This window comes from Alosa pseudoharengus, unplaced genomic scaffold (genome assembly GCF_046254945.1).
Source record: "Alosa pseudoharengus isolate Yale_2024_CS ecotype anadromous, Long Island Sound unplaced genomic scaffold, YU_APseudo_1.1 YU_APseudo_1.1_scf_7, whole genome shotgun sequence".
Classification (NCBI taxonomy): Eukaryota; Metazoa; Chordata; class Actinopteri; order Clupeiformes; family Clupeidae; genus Alosa; species Alosa pseudoharengus.
Genome location: NW_027468859.1, coordinates 35863217 through 35884896, shown reverse-complemented (window position 1 = coordinate 35884896; position 21680 = coordinate 35863217). Strand labels below are relative to the sequence as shown.

General features: G+C 45.6%; 1 protein-coding gene and 1 long non-coding RNA gene across 2 annotated transcripts in view; both read right to left on the bottom strand.

Annotated features, from left to right (window-relative positions):
• Nucleotides 1–3583, bottom strand: part of LOC143109313 (uncharacterized) — a 40453-nt gene extending 36870 nt beyond the window's left edge. Inside the window, exon 1 of the mRNA XM_076271966.1 lies at nt 3149–3583. Within this exon, the coding sequence (XP_076128081.1) occupies nt 3149–3524 (376 nt within the window). The 5' untranslated portion in view covers nt 3525–3583. The remainder of the gene's footprint in view (nt 1–3148) is intronic.
• Nucleotides 3584–3705: 122 nt separating this feature from the next.
• LOC143110134 (uncharacterized) overlaps nt 3706–21680 on the bottom strand; it is a 20332-nt gene continuing 2357 nt past the window's right edge. Inside the window, exon 3 of the long non-coding RNA XR_012984071.1 lies at nt 3706–3802. This is a non-coding gene — a long non-coding RNA (uncharacterized LOC143110134). The remainder of the gene's footprint in view (nt 3803–21680) is intronic.

The following is a 21680-nucleotide window of genomic DNA, read 5'->3' as shown; positions in this document are numbered from 1 at the left end:
AATAGGCCTACTCATTATTATTTTCAAAAGCTGAGCCGCATCAGAGGGATCCAGAGCTGCGGGTTGCCGACCCCTGTTTTAGGCGGTTTGAAGTCGCTTTTCATACGCCATGAGCGCTTGGCTACATTACAGCCACTCGGACAAAAGACATGTAAAAAAATATATGTTTTGAAAACTAGCATTAAACTGGATTCGATCCCGCAAAAGCAACACACGCGTGACTCTCTCCATCCTGATTCCCTACTCTTTGAGCCAACTAATATGTTACGCGAATCAATTAACTATTGTAGGCTACCATTAATTAATAACGTAGGCAACAACCAGGTAACATGTTGTCCAGGCTATCTGAAACAAGGGGTTGCCTCTCATCTACAACAACTGGTTACCTTGGACTGCTACAGTCGTCAGTGCACTGTGCACAGTAGGCCTATGCTACTCTTTGTGGTTGATCAACTAAAAATAAAATATGTATTTGGTGATGACGTTATTGTAGGCCTAGTAGACCTAAATTCTAAGAAATTAAATGGTACGAGAAACGATCTACATAGCGCACCAGACCGCGATGTCTTCAAGGGTTGAATGAAGGGAGTTTGCAAAAATTAATGTATTTTTCAAGTCAATAAACATTCTTAATTTTCGAATGTCTTTGTCAGGGAACATCTGACTTTTAAAAACCATAGACCTGGTAGTCGCTCAGACAAGGAGTTATAAGATAAAGGCAATACCATTTGTGTCACCTAATGCAGTTCAGTGAATTAGCAAGATACCACCAGAAACCAACAATCATAAAGCACCTGTGCGCGCGCGCTCTCTCCCCTGCGCATGAAGCTGTCTGTGTGTTGTAGGATAGAGTTCTTTCTATCTGCTTTACTTTTGTGAGTTGCGACCACCTAGGCTATGTTATAGACGTTCTATAAGGTAGTGTTTAGCAGTGTCACAAAACAATAAGCTTTGTCAGACTACTTTTAAAATGATATTCAGGGCTATATACATTTTAAACATTCGGGGCTTAAGACCCGACAAAGCCTTGCGTTAATTCTTCAGGTGGGAAGTGTCAGGAATTTTCATACGAGAGACGCTCTCATTGGTGGTTAGTATATGTAGTAGGCAATTGACAGCAACATATCCAATCACATTATGAGAGATGCTGAATTTAACATAAACTGCGATGTTTGATTTTAAATTAATGTAAATTTAGCTGGGAGCCTGGGACTGTAAGCTGGCACACGTGGGTGCTCGATGTTTTCAGTGGGTGCCCGAGAGACTGAGCACCCACGGTATCGGTGCCTATGACAAGCGTATCTCGCGGTTGCATCCATTACAAACAAACATGCAATGTGAACGTCTGGGATTGGGGAGAGCACTAAATGCTCTTCTGAATAAGCACGAAGTCAAGCCTTTAAATGAAAAACACTCTTTAATAATAAAAAAAATAAACACTAATGAAGTAAACTTGTGACCATCAAAAATCGTTTATCGCCTGTAACTCCATGATAACAGGACGTAACAGGAAGGCATTTGGCTGAGCAACGAGGTTAATATGCTCTATATTTTGTCCAAATGATGTTTGTCTATCATCGTTGCACTCGGAGAAAACAAGAATGTTTAACTTGTCCTGCGTTTCTTCTACGGCTGCAAACGGGATTCACTCGCCGTTAAACCAAATATTTCTTTATTAGGGCAGGGCAGGCATATTTCTGGCAATTAAATTATTTCTAAACCAGTCTGCTAAAGTTTGTAGTGAAGTCTGTGTAGGGTTTTCCAGCTCCATTTCTTTTTATGAGACACCCTGCTCACTTGAGGCTTCTGCCGGTTGTTGCAGCGTCGTTGCAGCGTCACTGGAAAATACAAATTAAAGTCGCGTGATGCCGCGTGATCCCGCGCGCGGACCGCGAGGGAAGCACTGCCCACTGTACTTATTGGTTGACACGCTGAACAGCAGAATCCATGTCTAACGCATAAAAGTAGCGCTGCACAATTGTCCTCAGCTGGGTGGAGGTGGGGTGGTCAAGCGTGATATGAAGGGAGGTGAGCAGACCATCGAGGACAGATCTGGGCACTACAATGCAGTCCGTTGAAGCGGGGTGTCAGTGTCAGCAGCGGTGTGGACAAAGGAACATATCTGGCACGTAGGGCTGTCACACTCTGGAGCATTGCGGCTTGTAAAGTCAGAAGACAGGATAGCTGCTCCTGCTACGTGCCGAATCAGCACCTGGAAGCGACTGGCCGTAGAAAGGAAAGTGGTGACACGTGGGCTTGCGGAAAACTCCCCTCTACACAGCTTCTCAAATGCCTGAACGCAGGGCTTGCTGTCCGTCAATACATACGTTTTCTGAGAAGACTGAATTATGTATGGGGCAAAATGCTTCAATGCCGCCGTTATGGACATACCTTTTTTCACAGGGTATGGTATCCCTTTGTTATAACGCACTTCCTGCGACGGTCACTCCATCTCAAAATTACTTAACTCCCTCTAGCTTTCCCCCACATTGAGCTAAGTGGCCCTTTCCTTCCGCTTAGATTTATCCGTAGTTTGAGTGTGGGTTTGCTTGTGTGTGATTAGGGGGTAGTGTAACGTAGCGAGCAGAGCATTGGCTATCGCTTGGTCGACTGAAGCTTACGTGGGTAGCAGGTGGAGTACAACTAGCGGGGGCTCCTTAATATATATTTACTTGGGTATGGGGATCTATTGTATTAAAGGGTTGTGAGTCCCTCAAATTTCTGTAGTGCCAGCCGGTGTTCATGTGTAGGGTTAAACTTCCCTTTGTGCTGTTTGACAGAAGCGTGCGTGTGTGTGTGTGGGTGTGTGTGTGTGTTGTCATGTGTTCCAGCGTAGGCCTGCGGTAGACAGGAAATGACTGGACTCTCACGGTCGACAGTGGATTAGGAGAGAGGAGGGCCAAAGAATTGACATTGGACTTTTTAACTATATTATCTATGGGTATTAATGAATTGTAAAATAAAGACTTGTATTTTCTCCTATTTCCCTGAGTCTGTGTGTGGGTGCAGGGGAGTGCTTCATTACAGCCAAAATTGAAAAAGTAATTAATTGCTGTAAACTGTAAGTGAACGTAACCACGACTACTGAACCTGTGACATACAGTTTCACAGAGAAATACACAAACATCTTGAAGAAATGATTACTCACCTAAAACCCAGAGAGGTACCACATCACTGAATTTTGTCTGATAGGCTGGGTCTCCTCCCTCTGCTCTACACACATAAAGATCAGTGTGATGAAGAGCAGCCAGGCTGAGAGTGAAGGAGCCTCCAGCTCCTCTGCTGCTGTCTGGGAGGAGCTCTGCAGAGGCATCCCCCCCTCTGTACTGAAAAGATGGTAAGTCCCGTCTGTACTCCACAACTCTGTACCAGAGGAATGTCCAGTTGGAGGAGGTGTCTGTAACCTCACATCTCAGAGTCACTGACTCTCCTTCAACTGGCCAGCTGTGTGGAGAAACACTAAGACTTGGCCTGACATGCAATCCAGGGTTAGAGCCTTGGTGGACACACACACACACACACATTTTAGATATGGAGAGAACACCAGTAGAAAACAGACCAGTCTGAACACTGAGATGGGAGATGCTGGATAATCATACAGGAGAAGTTTATGAGTAAACATGCATGGGGCTCTGTCATACGAGAGGAAAAGGAGAATAAAGTGTCTCACTGAAGACCATGACGGGGCTCTCTGGTGACTCTCCCAGCTCTGGGTGTCTGCACTTGTAGAGGCCCTGGTGTGACTTTGAGACTGCAGGGATGGTCATCTCTCCTGTAGTCTGGCTCTGAAGGAGTGATCCGTCTTTATAGAAATCAGCACTGAAGGTTGAGTTATTGTTCCGGGATAAACAGCGCATGTACTGTACCCATGCTACGTATTTATCACACCCACCCTCCCTGTGTCAATAGAACACGTCTTCATTTAAGTCACTTTAACTGCCCCTCTCCCCCACTAAAATAATGACAGTGGGCCATTAGAGATTATTTGTGTTGGCTTAATACACACTAATGCAGTGTTTTAATAACTTGATAACAGTGACTTTCTGAAATATTATTGTCAAGAGCCTGTAAGGCAGGTCGCGATCGGTGAAATACCAGTTTTTGGTAAAGACACATTCACACAGACTAAAATCCCTTGTAAGTGCTGGATCTGCGTTGCTGTTACCGTTGATGTTGTCATGTTTTTATGCAAACCCATAATGGCTGCCATCATTTGGCTAGGGCGGGCGGCGTGAGGTTGAGTTAAGCCGATGCTGATTAAGATTTATGTTCTTAGCCCAACATGGGGACTGAGTTTAGAGAATGTTATGTCATCCTCATAGGGCAAGCATGACACCACAGGCTTATGACTCGCCTCTGTAGCCTAGCACATGCTGTAGAGCCACCTGAATATTTTTATTTTACATATTATAAAGACATTCTGAGTCAAAGGATCTCCTTCAGTCACAGGGTGGGCAGGGCTCTCCAGAATCACATCACCACCTGAATTAGAGTGAACACACACAACTGTCCAGGCTCTACACACAAGATCACACTATACATGTCATGTCAAAACGCACTGTTAATGGCATATACTGTTTGTAGTAATGTGTCCAAGCGGATGGTGAGACTCAGGCAATGCAACTCAAGTTGACGTAATACCGGCAGGTTTAGGCAACAGACAAAACAGAAAACATTAAACAAAAACACTGATCAAAACGAAAAACAAACATGGGACAATGCCCGCAATAACTAGGCCCTCCATAGTAACAATCGACACATACATACGTCCTCTCACGACAGAGGCGAACCCCGAATGAAGCACTCAATTACATTTTATGCCATCGGTCCCAACCAAACCACAGAGAATAATCAATCGCCCCTTTGACACATTCTTTTAAGCCATAAACTGCATTAGCGCACACACTACTCATAGCAACACATAACATTCGTGTTCCGACATCACCAATGCGCTGCAATACCCTAAAACAACAAATAAAGAATAATTGTCCTAAACACCCCTGCCTAAATAAGCGCTTCCCTTACGGGAGCGCGCCACGACCATTTAAATGAGTCCCACCTCCTGCCCTCCTGTTTGCACCCCGGTGAGACAGGCATACCACAGGTAAAGCCCTCCCTACACTGACAGACTTTGGAAAGATTTGGAAAAGATTTTTGAAAGACTACAGTCTCAGACCCTCTCACATCTAAAGACAAGTAATAGAGTTTTAAGTCAGAGACTATAATTTTGCAATGACTAGGGATCTTGCAGGGTCACTATTTACAAGACTGCAACTAGATTCCTTTAAATTATTACCCATCGTGCAATAGATTTCAACAGGAACTGAAATGATAGCATACGAAACTCAAAGTCATATTTTCGTGTTTCTGCAGACCAAAATCGTACAATGTAAGGCCGCCATAGAGAAGACGTGGCTTTCTTTTCCATATTTGCAAGATATTTTTAATGTCATTTTGAGCCTCAGGTGTAGAAACTAGATGTACCGCGTAGCGGTACAAAATATGACCGCCGCTCAGTCCTGCACATCCATTCCGCGAAAATAAATCATATTAATGAATTTGTCTCCATCTTCTACTCCATTCCCCACTCTTGAAACTTTTGTGTATGCTTGTTTGAAATGTGTGTTTGCACACATTCCGCACACAAAGTAGCCTACTGACGCTGCAAAGGTGAATAGATTTGTTTCTGGGCCAAAAAATCTGTAACATTGTTATAAAACCTTTAAAATCTCTAAACAATCACAAGTAGGGCAGTTCATCACAGTCCATCCATTGCAACTGGACTGATGAAAGGTACACCTGTAGGCTACATTGTATTTGGGAAAAGCAGAAGGTAGCAGCATAATGTATTTATTTATTTATTATTAAACAAAACAATCCCTGTCAGTTCCATGCAGTTTTCAACAGCTATCAAGAAGAGAGGTCATGTCATGGATTTTTGTGAATGTTTCTTCTTCTACATATGCATAAGTTTAGTCATCTAGTTCAAATGATATTCAGCTTTATTGTCAATGCACAAATGAAATACCAGTAGTCTAAAACAAAATGCCGTTTTTCCCAGTGGTGCAAATAACTGACATGTCCAAAGGGCCTTCATGAAATGCGTTGCGAGACTGTTCATACACATTTTAACGGGCAAAGTTGAAGAGCTACTCTCCGTTATTGTTTGTGCAAATAATATGCTGATTCATGTTCCCTTGCATTTTGCAACCATGAGGTCAATGGTTAAGCTCAATCTTTTGACGCAATCTTTTGATTTTCACCCAGCCTAGTCCATGGTAGGCGCCCGATAGAAATATTGTTTAATTTTGCGATTGAGATATCCACGCACTGGCGCCCCCGCTGCGACGTGTTCGCCCCCCGGTTTTAGAGCTATTCTAAATGCAAAAATGCATAGAGGGAGTTATGACAAAACCGTGACTGTTAACAAACTATAAGCTATATAAGGTAGGCCCTATGCTAGGCCTATTACACAACACAAATTGTCGCTAGGCTATGCTGGCGACCCAAATAAAATCTCCGTTGGAACCAATGGCTTACACCTTACAGTATCAAGCTGCCACCTCTTGGCGAAAAAGTTAATAGTTTTGCATATCAGTAGTAATACATTTCACGTAGCTGTGAATCACGGAAAGGGCGAATGAAGTGGACACTTCTAAACGGAACCCAACCCACTGTACAGTAGCTCAAGGTCTGTGGCTAAAGCAGCCATAATGAAAGCGTTATCATTGTTTGGATACTTCACACACACGTGTTTTTTAATCGCATAGACTACAACTACCAAGCTGGAATCAAAGCACATCGACTCCCCTCTCACACCCTAAACACGCACTTCGAACAAACAAAAAGCGCCTCAGTCTCACGGAATAGCCATAGGCAAAACTGTATCTGACCCTTGTAACGTTGGTACTAAATCATTCATCGCAAAGAATGATTTTTGTAGCACGTGCAACAAATATGTGTAGGTACAGCCCTGCCCTGAATACATCTCAACGTGCGCTCTAAAACATCTGGTTTAAATGGAGATTGTAGATCATCACGGGATCATAGACAGGTTATCTTTCAGGTAGCCTATATATTTTCCATTAAAAAACCATCACGTAGCGAACGTGTTGTGGCTAACTCACTTAGCTCCTGTTAGTAGCCTAGGTTATGGTCATAAGCAAATGAGATGACAGTCGAAAGATACAATTAGTGCTGTTATCGATTTGCTTGGTAGCTTATAAACGCATTTATGGTTTTCTACAAATACATCAATAATCAAATTGGCCTCCATCACTCAACCATGCTAACGGTAACATTATTTTACCTACGTTCTGCTATTGATAGGATTAACGTAGCCTACCTGCAGTAAAAAACAAGCATGTCCGATAAACATTCTCAGATTTATTTCGGCTTCAAGAGGAAATGGGAATTACATGTCATGCAGAAATCATCCTACCCTTAGACGTTCTCTGCGGTAAACTACTGTAGCCTACAGTCTTGTCCTTGTAGGAAGCATAGTGTCTTTCCAACCCATTTAAGATTAACTTCCAACAAAATTACGTCTCACTGCAACGATGCGCCATCTAGTGGACAAACGACTACTTATCGCCAATACTGGAAATGCAGCCATGATGATGATGATGAATATTTATTTTGGCTTTCTTTTAATCCTACTGAATTTGTAATTATATATCGGCCGTTCTAATACCGATAGTATGTGGGTGCCTGTGTGTGTGTGTGCATGTGTATATGTGTGCACCACCATCTACAGGCCAATGAGTGTAGAGTCACTAAATGTACACATAACTTAATTTTTTAGACCCCCCCATGGATGAAATTCTACGAAACTTGGCATACCCCCAGAGAATGTCAGGTTAATCATACACATAAAATTTGGTGCAGTTCTGAACGTCTTTACTGAAGAGAGGGGCGATTAAAGCAGAATGATATTGCATTTTCATTTTTTACCGGGGGGGTGCAAATCACAAATGAGTGATTATGGGCTAAGTTGATGTGGGCCCTTGAGACCAACATACCATAAAAATTTCTTCATCCTCGGTGCCACGGTTCAGGTAGTTATTGAGGAAAAACTGCATTTTTTGGGTTTCGGGGGGCCCAGCGCGGAGGGGGAGTGGCCCCCGGGGACCAAACGAAATTTTTCCGTAAAAGTCTAGTGGGGCTACATACCCACCAAATTTCATGTGCCCTGGTGTTTCGGTGCCCCGGGTATCGTTGACCAAAATTTCAGGAAGTAGATGACGGGAAAAAAAAAAAAAAAAAAAAAAAAAAAAAACTTTGACAATCCCTATATGACCGCTTCGCTAGCTTCGCTAGCGGCGGTCATAATAAGCAGTCATGTATCATTAATGTGTCATAAAGCCTGAAGAGCTTTGTTGGGAACCCAGTCAGACACATTCGGGATACATGTATGTGCGTTAGCTCCAGGGGTGGACAGTAACTAAGGACATTTACTTGATTACTGTACTTAAGTATGATTTCTGTGTATCTGTACTTTACTTGAGTATTAATATTTTTGGAAACTTGTGACTTTTACTCCACTACATTTGAAATATGAGTATGAAGTACTTGTTACTTTTAAGCACATTTGAAGTGATCCTTTAAATGCAATAATGTGACCATCTTGAAGTTCATTTTTTCAATAGTTCAATAGTAACAATTTCAACCTGGCTGTGGTAATGATGTTGACAGCAAATTCTTCATCAGAGCATCCTCCACGTAGCCTGGGAGAACCCAGGCAAACCTGTTAGCATTTGAGATTTGAGACGTGCCCTGGTGTTAATCAGGGTATTCTCCATGCCTATTGTGAAGTTGGAATGAAATGAAACCTGATGTTCATCACATAGCTAGATCTTTAGCCTGCATCATTAAACGATAAATAACTAATAACGCACTAGGATCCTGCTAGCCTAGGCCTACTCTGTGCATAATCCTCTGTTTATAGTAGGATCCTGCTAGCCTAGGCCTCCTCTGTGTATAGTAGGATCCTGCTAGCCTAGGCCTACTCTGTGCATAACTAGTTGGATCCTGCTAGCCTAGGCCTACTCTGTGCATACCCCTCTGTGTATAGTAGGATCCTGCTAGCCTAGGCCAACTCTGTGCATAGCCCTCTGTGTATAGTAGGATCCTGCTAGCCTAGGCCAACTCTGTGCATAGCCCTCTGCCAGTGTGCTCTAGGATCCTGCTAGTAATTTCACAATCAGGGTGTGCGCTTTCTTTTTAAAGGGTCAAAAATTAAACCATCTAAAAATTAAATTTTGAGGGTTTTACACGTTCAATATATGTCCATAGAAGGTTGTTTCAAGGCATAGGTGCATGGATAACTTTAGTAAAAACACTCAAGAATGGATGATATTGGGAAAAACTTAAAAGTATTAGATTGTCTGTCTACATGAGTAAATATCCCATCTGAAGCATTATAAATCTTACTTATGGGTAGTACACAATCTGGCCTCCAATAAATATTATTATTTTTATGTGAATATGGCATAAATATGTGTAGGAGTCCTTCTCTCAGCAACCAACTCTAGGGGTTCAAGTGTACTTCCAAGCACAGAGCCAGCTCTTATAATCTACTTGTTGAGTTTTTTGGTGTTATAGGTTTAGGTTATAGGTTTAGTCAGATTTTTTTTTTTTTTTTTCGCGTGGCCAAATTTCCGTCAAGGATTCCTGGGACACTGAAAGACCGGGGTACACGAAACTTGGTGGGCATGTAGCCCCACATGGATAGCATGGAACCATCGTTTTTTGATCTGTAGCCCCCCCGCTGGACTGGACCCTCCAAAAGGAGGGTAGGGCAGACACAGTTTTCTGTGAATATCTCGAGAACCGTAGGGTTTAGGAGGACCACCTTTTTTTCGTATGTTGATCTTAAGGGGCCATGTCAACCCATTCCATAACCACTCATTTCATGTATAGCGCCACCTAGTTAAAAACAAAAAAGTAAAAATGAGGTGTTGTAATCGCAGGTATCTGTGACCTAACATGGTCAAAACTGCACAAAATTGGAAGTACAGGATCATTATGACACCTTCTGAATGCACGCCAAGTTACGTGGAATTCCGTTCATGGTTGGCCATACAATAAATTAATTCATGTTACTGTACACCAACTGGCCTGTAGGTGGCCGGACACAGTTTTCTGTGAATATCTCGAGAACCGTAGGGCCTAGGAGGACCACATTCTTTTTTGTATGTTGGTCTTAAGGGGCCATGTCAACCCATCCCATTACCACTTATTTCATGTATAGCGCCACCTAGTTAAAAATTAAACAGCAAAAAATTAGGTGTTTTAATCACAATATCTCTGGCTGACATGGTCAAAACTGCACGAAATTGAAAGTGTAGGACCATTATGACAACCTCCAAATGCATGCCAAGTTTCGTGGACTTTCGTTCATGGGGGACCATACAATACATTATTTTATGTCTACATTTAGTGACCGTACACCAACAGAGTTTTCTGTGAATATCTTGAGAACTGTAGGGGCTAGGATGACCAATTTTTGCGTATGTTTGCCTCCAGGGGTCATGTTAACCCATTCCATATCCACACTTGTGCATAAACAGATACACACGCACACACATACATTCACAGTAATCATACGTATGACACATAGTCACACAGTAGACATATATATGCATGCATACACAGGCACATACACAGGCAAACACACAAGCACATGCACGCACACCCACCCACACACACATAAACATAAACATGTACACGCACACATGCACACAATTCAAGAATTTCTCAGAATTATGAACAGGCAAGATGGGGGTGGGGTTGTATAAAATGTATTTTACATGTGAAAGCTAGCAGATACCAGTGAGAATTGAGTGTGCATAATGCAATTCAGTGAGACAGTGAGACATATATGCCTTTCAGCGTGACTTATTTTTGTGGAAAACATGTGCTGGACTGGGCGGCGGTCATATTTTGTACCGCTCTGCGGTACATCTAGTTTGCTCTGATACTGGTGCCCCAACAGATGGCTGTAAAGAAAATGGTAGAAACAGCAGACTGCTAAAACATGTTCAACTTCCTGCGGCACACATTAAAAGACCTAAGCTTCCTCAAGAAGTCTGCTCTGTCCCTTCCTGTACACAGCCTCAGTGTTGCACTTCCAGTCCAGTTTGTTATCCAGATGTACACCCAGATATTTGTAGTTTGCCACTACCTCCACCTCTTTCTTCATAATGGAGACAGTCCTAGCCCTCCTAAAGTCCACTACCATCTCCTTTATCTTGGTCACTCTTTAAGAGTAGGTGGTTGTTACCACACCACGCCACATGTTCACCAGTCTCCTCCCCATCCTTCACACACCCCACAACTGCAGAGTCATTAGAGTATTTCTGCAGATGACAGGTTGCAGAGTTGTACTGAAAGTCTGAGGTGTATAATGTGAGGAGGAAAGGAGAGAGTACAGTCCCCTGCTGTGCTCCTATGCTGCTGACCACCTGCTCGGACACACATCCTCCCATCTGTACAATCTGTGGTCTTTCTGTCAGGTAATCAACAATACAGTACATTATCTTAATCTCATTGATTGCTAGACTTGTGAGATCAGTAAAGGAGTGTTTGAATCACTGAATTTTGAGGAGTTGAGCACCACACTTCCTGAAGTAGAGGCCGTGCTCAATTGTAGGCCCCTCTCTTACAGTATGTACACAATGCTGAAGTAGAGGCCAGTGTTGGGAACGTTACTTTAAAAAAGTAATTAGTTATAGTTACTCACTACTTGTTCCAAAAAGTAACTGAGTTTTAGTAACTGAATTACTCTATGATAAGAGTAACTCGTTACCAGGGAAAGTAACTATTTGCGTTACTGTTAAAAAAAAAGTTGCTATATGTCAAAGAATTTGGATTTTTTGAGCAGTTTTGAAAAGCTAGTTGAAATTAGTAGAACAGACAGGTGTTTGTAGGCTACATAACTTTCGATATTTATTAGATAGATAGATAGATAGATAGATAGATAGATACTTTATTGATCCCCAAGGGGAAATTGTACATCGACAGACCTACGGTTGACTTCAGCCTGTGTCATAGGTTTTTGTTGTGAGGCAGAAAGATCTAGCTTTTGCTGCTTGGAGGACATTGCTCCGAGTCCTTCTTTGCTAGTGGATGGCGAGCTATCATCTCTGGTGGAGGGGGGCTATCGGTGTTTTTGGCCACTAGCGTGTGTGAGATGCCTCATTAAATTAGAGTTGCTTACCACGGATGTCGACAAAGTCTTCGCTCCTGGACATAATGTACACATTAAATGCACGTTCTTGCCTTTGACCACAATGAATTTGAAGTAGTGCTTATATCTCCACCTTGAAAATGCCAACTTTTCATCGGATTGCTCCTGACCTCTGCTGTTTCATCGAATCTCTACTTTAGCTGTTGCGTGTGTGTGGCGCGTGTGCTGGCAAGTGTGTAAAAACACTGGCTCTGAATGGCTATCATGAAACATGACTCTGCCTTAGCCAATCCTAATCGCTTACGTCGTTATTAACCCACCTCCTCACTAGCTGTGAGCCAGGGGTGCGTTCGGATTACACAGTTTATTCAATCAATGCAAAGTAAGTAACGCACCGCATTTAACGTCCAGTAACGTTAACGGCGTTGTAACGTTGTAAAAAGTAATTAATTAGATTACGCCGTTATTGACAAATTAACGCCGTTAGTAACGTCGTTATACTTAAACGCCGTTACTCCCAACACTGGTAGAAGCCGTGCTCAATTCTAGGCCCCTGTCTTACAGTATTGTAACGATTTGATAGCGAACCACACAGTTGTCCAATCAAAAGGTTTATTCACTGGGAACGAGAGCCGGGACACAGATAGACCAAGACACAGAACACAATGCAAACAGGGCAGGTCAAGCACGCACACATTCACTGGGAACGAGAGCCGGGACACAGATAGACCAAGACACAGAACACAATGCAAACAGGGCAGGTCAAGCACGCACACACACTACACACACAGGGGAGGACGCAGCCTCCCACACAAAAAGGATCACACACGAGGGAGAACTAAAAGGGAAACATGTCACAATAAAGACGCTAACATTACACTTATAACTTAGGAGAATAACGACATAAACCCCCCAAATGTTCACCCTCGTGTCCCAGCATGCCTTTCGCTGGAGAACGCTAACACAGTCTTTATGCGCCGACGTTACACAGCTCCCCCAACAAGCCATTGCCGTCCTCGGCAATGCCCACGAGGTAGCCACATGCTAACGTCGGCGCGCGTCGCCCGCCACTCAGTTCAGTGCGACAGTTCCGCCAACTCACGTGGGGTGCACGCGCCGCAGGAGCTCACTCAACGGGGCGCCACGCTGCTAGCAATCCAGTTCGGGCGTGCTAGCAGCCACGTGGCCGACCCGCTCGTCACCAGCTCCCTCTCAGCAGCCGCCCTCAGGCTGCACTTTCCGCGGCGTGTCACCACGGCACTCCTCCTCTCCAGACGGGGCCCTAGGTGGCCTTACAACCGTCGACACTGTACCAAGCACCGGGGTTCGAGGGGGGCCAGATGAAGCTGCACCAACGCCACTCCGCTCCGTCGAGTCGCCGACCGGGACAGACAGGCACCGACTCCACAGCAACCGGACCGCGCTGAGCTCTCCCGCTGCAGCTACCGTCTTCGGCGTCCCTCCTCGTGTTGCCATCTCGCAGAGCCGTACTGCTCTGTTCCCGGCCCGTTCCACTCCTTCGCGGCCTCGGCGAAGGCACGACCCCCGAGATGGTCGTGCTATCGAACTCCACACAACGAACTTTTTTCTTTTTTAAAAGGCGCCAGCCAACAGGCCAACTAGAACTAGCGCCTAGCACTGCACGGTGCCCCTCACACGCACCCAAAAGTTAAAGCACACACCAAAACAGTCACACACTAGAGGGCCCTTCCGTCGAAGCTGCCCCACCGTCGTGAGTTCGCTGCCCTCAGCGGCTCCGCCAACCGTCCATCGTCTAGGAACCTCTTCCTCGCCGCACTCCCTCTCTGCTCACGCGTCGCGGCTCGCCGTGGAGTCAGCGCCCAGGCCATCGCCGTCCTCTCCGCGAACGCTTCTTCAGGCTCCCCTTCCGGCAAGAACTTCTCCCATGGCCGCAGGCAGCTCCAACCGAAAGCTCCTCTCCTCCGTCGGCAGTAGCGATAGAAGGCCCCGAGCTTTTTAGTAGCCCTTACAAGGGCTCTCTCTGCATCCTCTTGCGTGGGCCTCCACCCAGTGATGAGGTCTCCCGCTCCCAGCTGCTCCCGCTGAGTGGAGGCCATGTTCGAAAGTCGCTTCTGACACCAATGTAACGATTTAATAGCTAACCACACAGTTGTCCAATCAAAAGGTTTATTCACTGGGAACGAGAGCCGGGACACAGACCGACCAAGATACAGAACACAATGCAAACAGGGCAGGTCAAGCACGCACACATTCACTGGGAACGAGAGCCGGGACACAGATAGACCAAGACACAGAACACAATGCAAACAGGGCAGGTCAAGCACGCACACACACTACACACACAGGGGAGGACGCAGCCTCCCACACAAAAAGGATCACACACGAGGGAGAACTAAAAGGGAAACATGTCACAATAAAGACGCTAACATTACACTTATAACTTAGGAGAATAACGACATAAACCCCCCAAATGTTCACCCTCGTGTCCCAGCATGCCTTTCGCTGGAGAACGCTAACACAGTCTTTATGCGCCGACGTTACAGTATGTACACAATGCTGAAGTAGAGGCCGTGCTCAATTGTAGGCCCCTGTCTTACAGTATGTACACAATGCTGAAGTAGAGGCCGTGCTCAATTCTAGGCCCCTGTCTTATGTACAATGATGTTAATGACCCTCAGCCCTTAATTCCCGCTTTGGTGGGAAAAAGATTGACTTCTTTGCCACCCAAGGCTTCGATTCATAAGTCACAGACAACTAGTCTGAACAGAGAGAGGTTGAAAATAGAGATACCGAGAGAGACTCTTGAACAGTTTTTGGAAGTACTGGAAGAATGATTACCTAAAGGACCTGAGATCGACACTCCAACGACAATGCCCACTTTACTGAAGACAGGTGATGCTGATCGGAGAGGACAATATGTATGCCAAGGCAGACTTGGAAAATGGGTCGCATAGCCGAACAGCTCACTGGCAGAGATGGACTGGACTTTGACAAAGAATAATGGCGCCGTCCTATGGCGACTCGGTGTGGCTCTGCATTTGTGTGTGTTTCGTACTTTCATGTCTAGCCAAAAACTCTGTCAGCCTGATCAAGTATGACAGGCATGAACTTTTATTTATTCGAGACTACCATGTTATACCCGACTTTTCGGTTCCTGATCACTGGAAGGACGTGGCTGCAGATGCGAGCAGTAGCATCGACAAACCTGCCAACGTTTACCGGCATATGCGGCCTCCAAGGAAGAGAGGCAAATGCGCGGGCGTCTTGGTTCGAGTAAGAAGGATAATCCATTGCTCCCCGCTCCCCAGCATGATTCTGTCAAATGTCCGCTCCCTGGCTAATAAACAGGATGAGCTGGCAACGCTCGTACGATCTAAGGGGGACGATGCCGACTGCTCAATGATCTGCCTAACCGAGACTTGGCTGGAGGACAACACCCCGGACGAGGGCCTTCTTCTGCGGGGCTTTTCTCTGTATCAAGCCGACCCATCGAAACAGGACTCACGGAAAAAGTCAGGTGGGGGTGTCTGTTTTTACATTAATCAACGCTGGGCTACGAACTCATCTGTACTTTCTCGGCACTGCTCACCAGAGCTGGAATGTCTAATTATTAAATGTAGACCTTTTTACCTACCGCTGGACTTTTCCTCTGTTATACTGGCTGCTGTTTACATCCCGCCCAAGGCTGGAGCAAAGGAAGCCTGTAGTCAACTGGCGGCACTGATTACCGAAGTGGAGAACTCAAACCCGGACTCTGTGGTTTTAATCCTTGACCATTTTAACCACGTTAACTTTAGAAAATCACTTCCTAGATTTAAACAACAGATACACATTGCTACCAGAGGGGAAAAGACGCTTGACCAGTGCTACTGTGTCATTTCTAATGCATATCATTCTGTGGCATGGGCCCCTCTGGGTCAGTCGGATCACAATACCATCTTTCTAATACCACGTTACTAACAAAGACTGAAAACCATCAAACCAACCAAAATAACTGTAAAACAATGGTCTAGTCAAGCACAAGATGAATTAAAAGATTGTTTTTACACTACTGATTGGTCTGTTTTTAAAGATGAGCACACCAATTTACATGAATACTGTGATGTTGTAACCTTATATATATTAACTTTACTGAAAGTGTATGCATACCCTCCAAGTCTGTGACAGTGTACAACAACAATAAACCATGGTTCAGTAAGGAGATCAAATCACTGTACTGAAAGAAAGAAAGCATTTCAGAGTGGTGATGTATGTGATGTCAATACACTATAGCTAAATATACTTTTGAACAAGCAGTTAAAAAGGCCAAAGCCAACTACAGGGCCAAGCTAGAAACCAAACTCAATGCTCATGACAGCAAGGGTGTTTGGAAAAGCCTACAGCAGATCACCAATTACAAATCTAGCAACGCAGTTCTAGATGATGACCCCCTGCTCCCTGACAAACTCAATGAATTCTACTGCAGATTCGATTATACTGTAAGTCCACAGACAGCTCCAACCTCCCCTACGATGCCACTCTCCTCGACCCACCATTTTTGACGGAAGAACATAAGGTCAGGAATCTGTTGAAAAGACAGAACAGCAGTGTGACGAGTACATGGCGTCCTCGTCAGCTTGGCCTGCTCATCTGAAATGTTAGGACACCTGGTGTCCAGGGTGTCTTTAAAAGGCACCCTGATGCATTGTGGGTTAGAGAGCGGGCGTAGGGTTGTTGGTGGCGGTAGCAGACCTGAGTCTTGGTTTTAATTTATTTAGCACCACTACATTTACTCAGTGCATCCATACATTGCCTACACCACTGACATATTCAGGGTTTTTCTAATTATTTGGGTTTGTTAGGTTAAAAGCTCTAAATAAATTATTGTTAATCTTATCTGCGGTGTGGCATGTGCCCTTGTTTTTGTCTCGTCCTCGAGCCGGGACGTTACAAAGCAGCTGGCCCTGACCTGGTGTGCCGATGAGCTGTCTATGGTCTTTACCGACATCTTTAACTGCTCTCTGAAAGAATGTCAGGTCCCAACATGTTGTAGCGACTGGCTGTCAATCAGCTACGTATAACCCTGGGCATGCTGATGATTGGCAGCCTGGTGAGAAGGGGCGGACCCAATGGGGATATAGGGATTGGGCTGAGGAAGTTCAGTCTCTTTCGGTTCTGGGCCTGACACGGCCCGCTGTGTTCTATGCATTTGTGCTTTGTGTTAATAAACTCGTTAACCGAACTCTGGCTTTCGGTCGGATGCAACACTGGTGTCAGAAGAAAAAAATATCGGAAAAGTGATTAGCGAAGACCGAGGGTGCACCCTGCACTATTAGTTAGTGACCAGTTTAGTTTAGTAGTTAGGTTGGGTTAGCAAGACCATGCCGCGAGTGGAGAGAAAATGTCTGGGGAGATGAGCGATGGAGACGGAGCCAGGAGTGGATGTTTGGTAACCTAAAAAGGGAGCTGCGACGGCTGGAAGACAGCAGAGGTCACCTTCGGGGCACGATGGAAGCGATGGCCTCCGAGGCTGGCTTTGATGGACGAGGGCCTGCACGCTTTGCTACTAGCAAGCCAAAGTTGGAGGGGGGCGCAGACACCAACGTCACCTCCGGGGCGGGAAGCTCAGATGTAAACAAAGATGGCAGCGCCCGGTCCACAACATCAGCGGTAGCAGCTAGCTCCGTGAAAACTCCAAAGTACAATGGGAAGGTGAGCTGGGAAGCTTTTCATGCGCAATTCGAACTGCTTGCTAAGTCACAGAACTGGTCGCAAGAGGCTAAAGCGTTACAATTGGCGATGTGCCTTACGGACGAGGCTTTAGCATGCTTGCTGCTCTTAGGTGTGGATGACAGAGAGAGCTACAGTGCACTGGTGGGGGCTCTCCAGCGACGGTTCGGGAACTTTACAGGAGCAGAGCTCCTCCACAATGAACTAAATAACAGATACAGAAGACATGGTGAGCCGCTACGACAATTAGCCAATGACATTGAGAGCCTTACCCGCAGAGCATATAGCAGCATGCCCCCGGTGGTACAAAGCGAGTTAACCCGTGACCGGTTCATGCAAGCCCTCTCCCCACCCGAACTGCGTGTGGAGGTGCAGCTGACACACCCACGGTCCCTGCATGAGGCGTTGGAGAGGGCGTCAGAGAGAGAGAAAGCCCGCACCTACACCATGATGCCCACACAGGAACACAACAGGCCTCATGTAAGAGCAGCAGTGGAGGTTCCGCAAACACCAACATGGGCAGCGGAGCTGACTGAGCTGGTGCGGGCAGCCTCCCTGGGCACTCACACCACACTACTAGACTGTGCTGGGGATGTGGGAAACCCGGTCACCTGGAACGCTCATGCCCAAAAGCACCCAGACACCAGGGAAACGACCCTGGGTCTGCATAGAGGGTGCAACGTGGAGCACGAACCACAGGCCCCCACATACACCCTCAGGCACGGCTGGCCCGATGGCGGTTGCAGTAATGGGCCGGACTTCAATTGGGGACCTATGCCACATTCCAGTCACTGTGGAGGGAGTAACGTGTGTGGCGCTGGTTGACACCGGCTCTACAGTGACATTAGTGCGGCCCGATGTGCTCCCCAGGCAAACTGTGTTGGAGACAACAGCAGGAGGCCCACATGGACATACAGCCAGTGCTCCAGTGGGTGGAGATGCAGACGCGGCCACCTTGGGAGGAGGTGGCACCACTCTCCACAGCGACAAAAGGGCTGTGGGCAAAGTTCCAGGCCCTGCGGCTCACCGATGGGGTGCTACAGCAGGCCTGGAAGGATCCAGCGCCAGGAGAGCTGAGGTGGCAGTTGGTGGTCCCCAGAGCAGAGAGACCGACCGTGCTGAGGGCAGTACATGGGGCCACGGGGGCCGGTCACTTCGGGGTCACCGAAACTCTCCGTCGCCTACGTCAGAGCTTCTACTGGGGGCAGTTCAGGAGGGACTTCTGCAGGAGGTGTGACAGCTGCACGGCAAAGAAGGGCCCCTTCAAACAGTCCCATGCACAGCTCCAACAGTTTCCAGTCGGCGCACCCATGGAAAGAGTCGGGGTGGACATAGTCGGTCCACTCCCGGTCACTGACAGCGGGGAACAGGTATGTGCTGTCAGTCATGGACTACTTCACCAAGGTGCCTGAGGCTTATGCCCTCCCTGACCAGGAGGCAGAGACAGTGGCTGAAGCCCTACTGGAAGGCATGATCTGCCGGTTTGGGCCGCCCCAAACCATACACAGTGACCAGGGGTGAAACTTTGAGTCACGAGTATTCACCGACCTGTGTCATAGACTGGGCATAAACAAAACTCGCACCATAGCTGGCTATTTTGCATCCATTACAAACAGACATGCAATGTGAAAGTCTGGAATTGGGGAGAGCACTTATGCCTAGTCTGTGCATAGATTGGGGAGAGCACATATGCCTAGTCTAGTGCATGTTAAACCTTCAGATGAAAAACACTCTTTAATAATAGGCCTACAATAAATAAATAAACCGCTGATGAAGTTTACTTTTGACCATCGCATCGCCTGTAACTCTGTGATAAAAGGACGTAACAGTCAGTATTTGGCTGAGCAACGGAGGTTAATATGTTCTATGTTTTGTCCACATGATGCTCTATGTCTTTCGTTGTTGCACTCGAAGGAAATTGGAATGTTTCATTCTCGGTCGTGACTAAAGTGACGTACTTTTGAAGGTATGGCCACGGTGTAACATGTTCATGCTCTTCAACGGATCTTGGGCTCTCTGCCATTCTGTCTTTTCCCTCCAGTGTCTGTATGTGTGTGTCGTTTACTGTCTATGGTGTGTCGTCACCGTGAACATTAGTCTGTAGGTCTACGCATGTGCTTGTACCCGGCGTGTTGTCGTGGTCACAGAAACATCCTGTTTTTTTAATTTATGTGTTTGATGGCTGCAGGGAAACGCTGTTATGTGTGAAATGTCAGAAATGTCCATGATAAATTAGTTTTCGAGACGCTACTGCGCTACTTGATCAATAAAAGAGCTTAGCTACTGAAAAGTTACTTGGTTTTGTAAATAGCGACATTACTGCCAAGCTACTGACAAATGTAGTTAAGCTAGTAGCATCACTACAAGTAGCGACGCTACTGCCCATCACTGCTAAAAAGAGATCAAAAAGACTTGCACCTCTGTTTGCAGTTTTGTGTTATACAGTATTTGAAATGAAAAAACTGCATTTTTCAGAAATATCCATCCTTTTTTGTATTATTCTTGAACACTGCGGCCCTCCAATCAGATGACGTAGGCAGCAGTGGCCTCCAGCTTATTTGAGTTTGAGACCCCTAACCTTATGGACAACACCTCACATCCACTAAACAAACTACCGATCAGACAACAGAGTGTTTTCACCTGGAGGTTGCTTCAACTTCGCTGTAATAAGGACCGTTATAGAAAATCATTCCTGCCCACTTCCATAACTACAACTAGATGTACCGCAGAGCAGGTACAAAATATGACCACTGCCCAGTCCAGCACATTTTTTTCCACAAAAATAAGTCACGTTTGTCAAATTGTTCATTTCCTACTTTGTTCCGTTTTTTGTGTTTGTAATTGAGTGTGCAGAGTGTGTGGTTGTTTTTTTGTATATGTGTTTTTTTTTGTGTGTGTATTTGTGGTGTGTGTGTGTGTTTGTGTATGTAGGTGTGTTTGTATGTGTGGGTGCATGTGTGTGTGTATGTATGTGTGTTTATGTGTTTGTGTTTGCATGTCATGTGTGTGCATGTGCATGTGTATAGTGTGTGTGAGTGTGTTTACGTGTCTTTGTGTGTGTGTGTTTTTATGTGTGTGTATGTGTGTGTGCATGTGTGTGGGCTTTTTTGTATGGGTACATAAATGAAGCAAATCAGGGAACCACCTACTCTTTGTGATAAGTGCCATGGGATCTTTAACAACCATGGTGAGTCAGGACCTCAATTTAACATTCATGCAAAGGAAAACATCTCCTGCAGTACAGTGTCCCTGTCACTGCAATAGGGCATTAGGATTGATATTTGTTTGGTGGCTTTTGGCCCACAGGGAAGAGTGCCACCTACTGGCCAGCCACCAATTCCATTGCTCTTTCACGAGAACTTTGGATTTCCAGGGTAATAAAGTCTTAGGGTGCTCTGAAAATGAGATCCAAAATGATTGTTCAGACTTGTGAGGTCTGCTGTCCCGACCCTGAAGAAATTTATTTTCTGTTCATTGAGAGTCTATGTTGAGTACAAATATGTCTTCTGAAGGCCTAAAAAGAGCCCAGACAAAAACTTTGAGGGACAGCTATGACCATGCAGGATTATCCAGACCAAATGTGACGGTTTTGCTACATACCATTCCTATTTATGTACCAGCATGTCTAATTTGAGCCTCCTACATGGTTTAGTTCCTGTGCTTGAGCTATGGGCTTGTAGCCTAGAAATCTAGACGCACCCTAGCGGCAGCAAATTATATTTGCTGCCAGGGCTAGTCTAGCAACTCTCCGTTGGCTTGTGAGCTCGAAAAATTAAACGTGTATAGAGTTGTTAGGCGG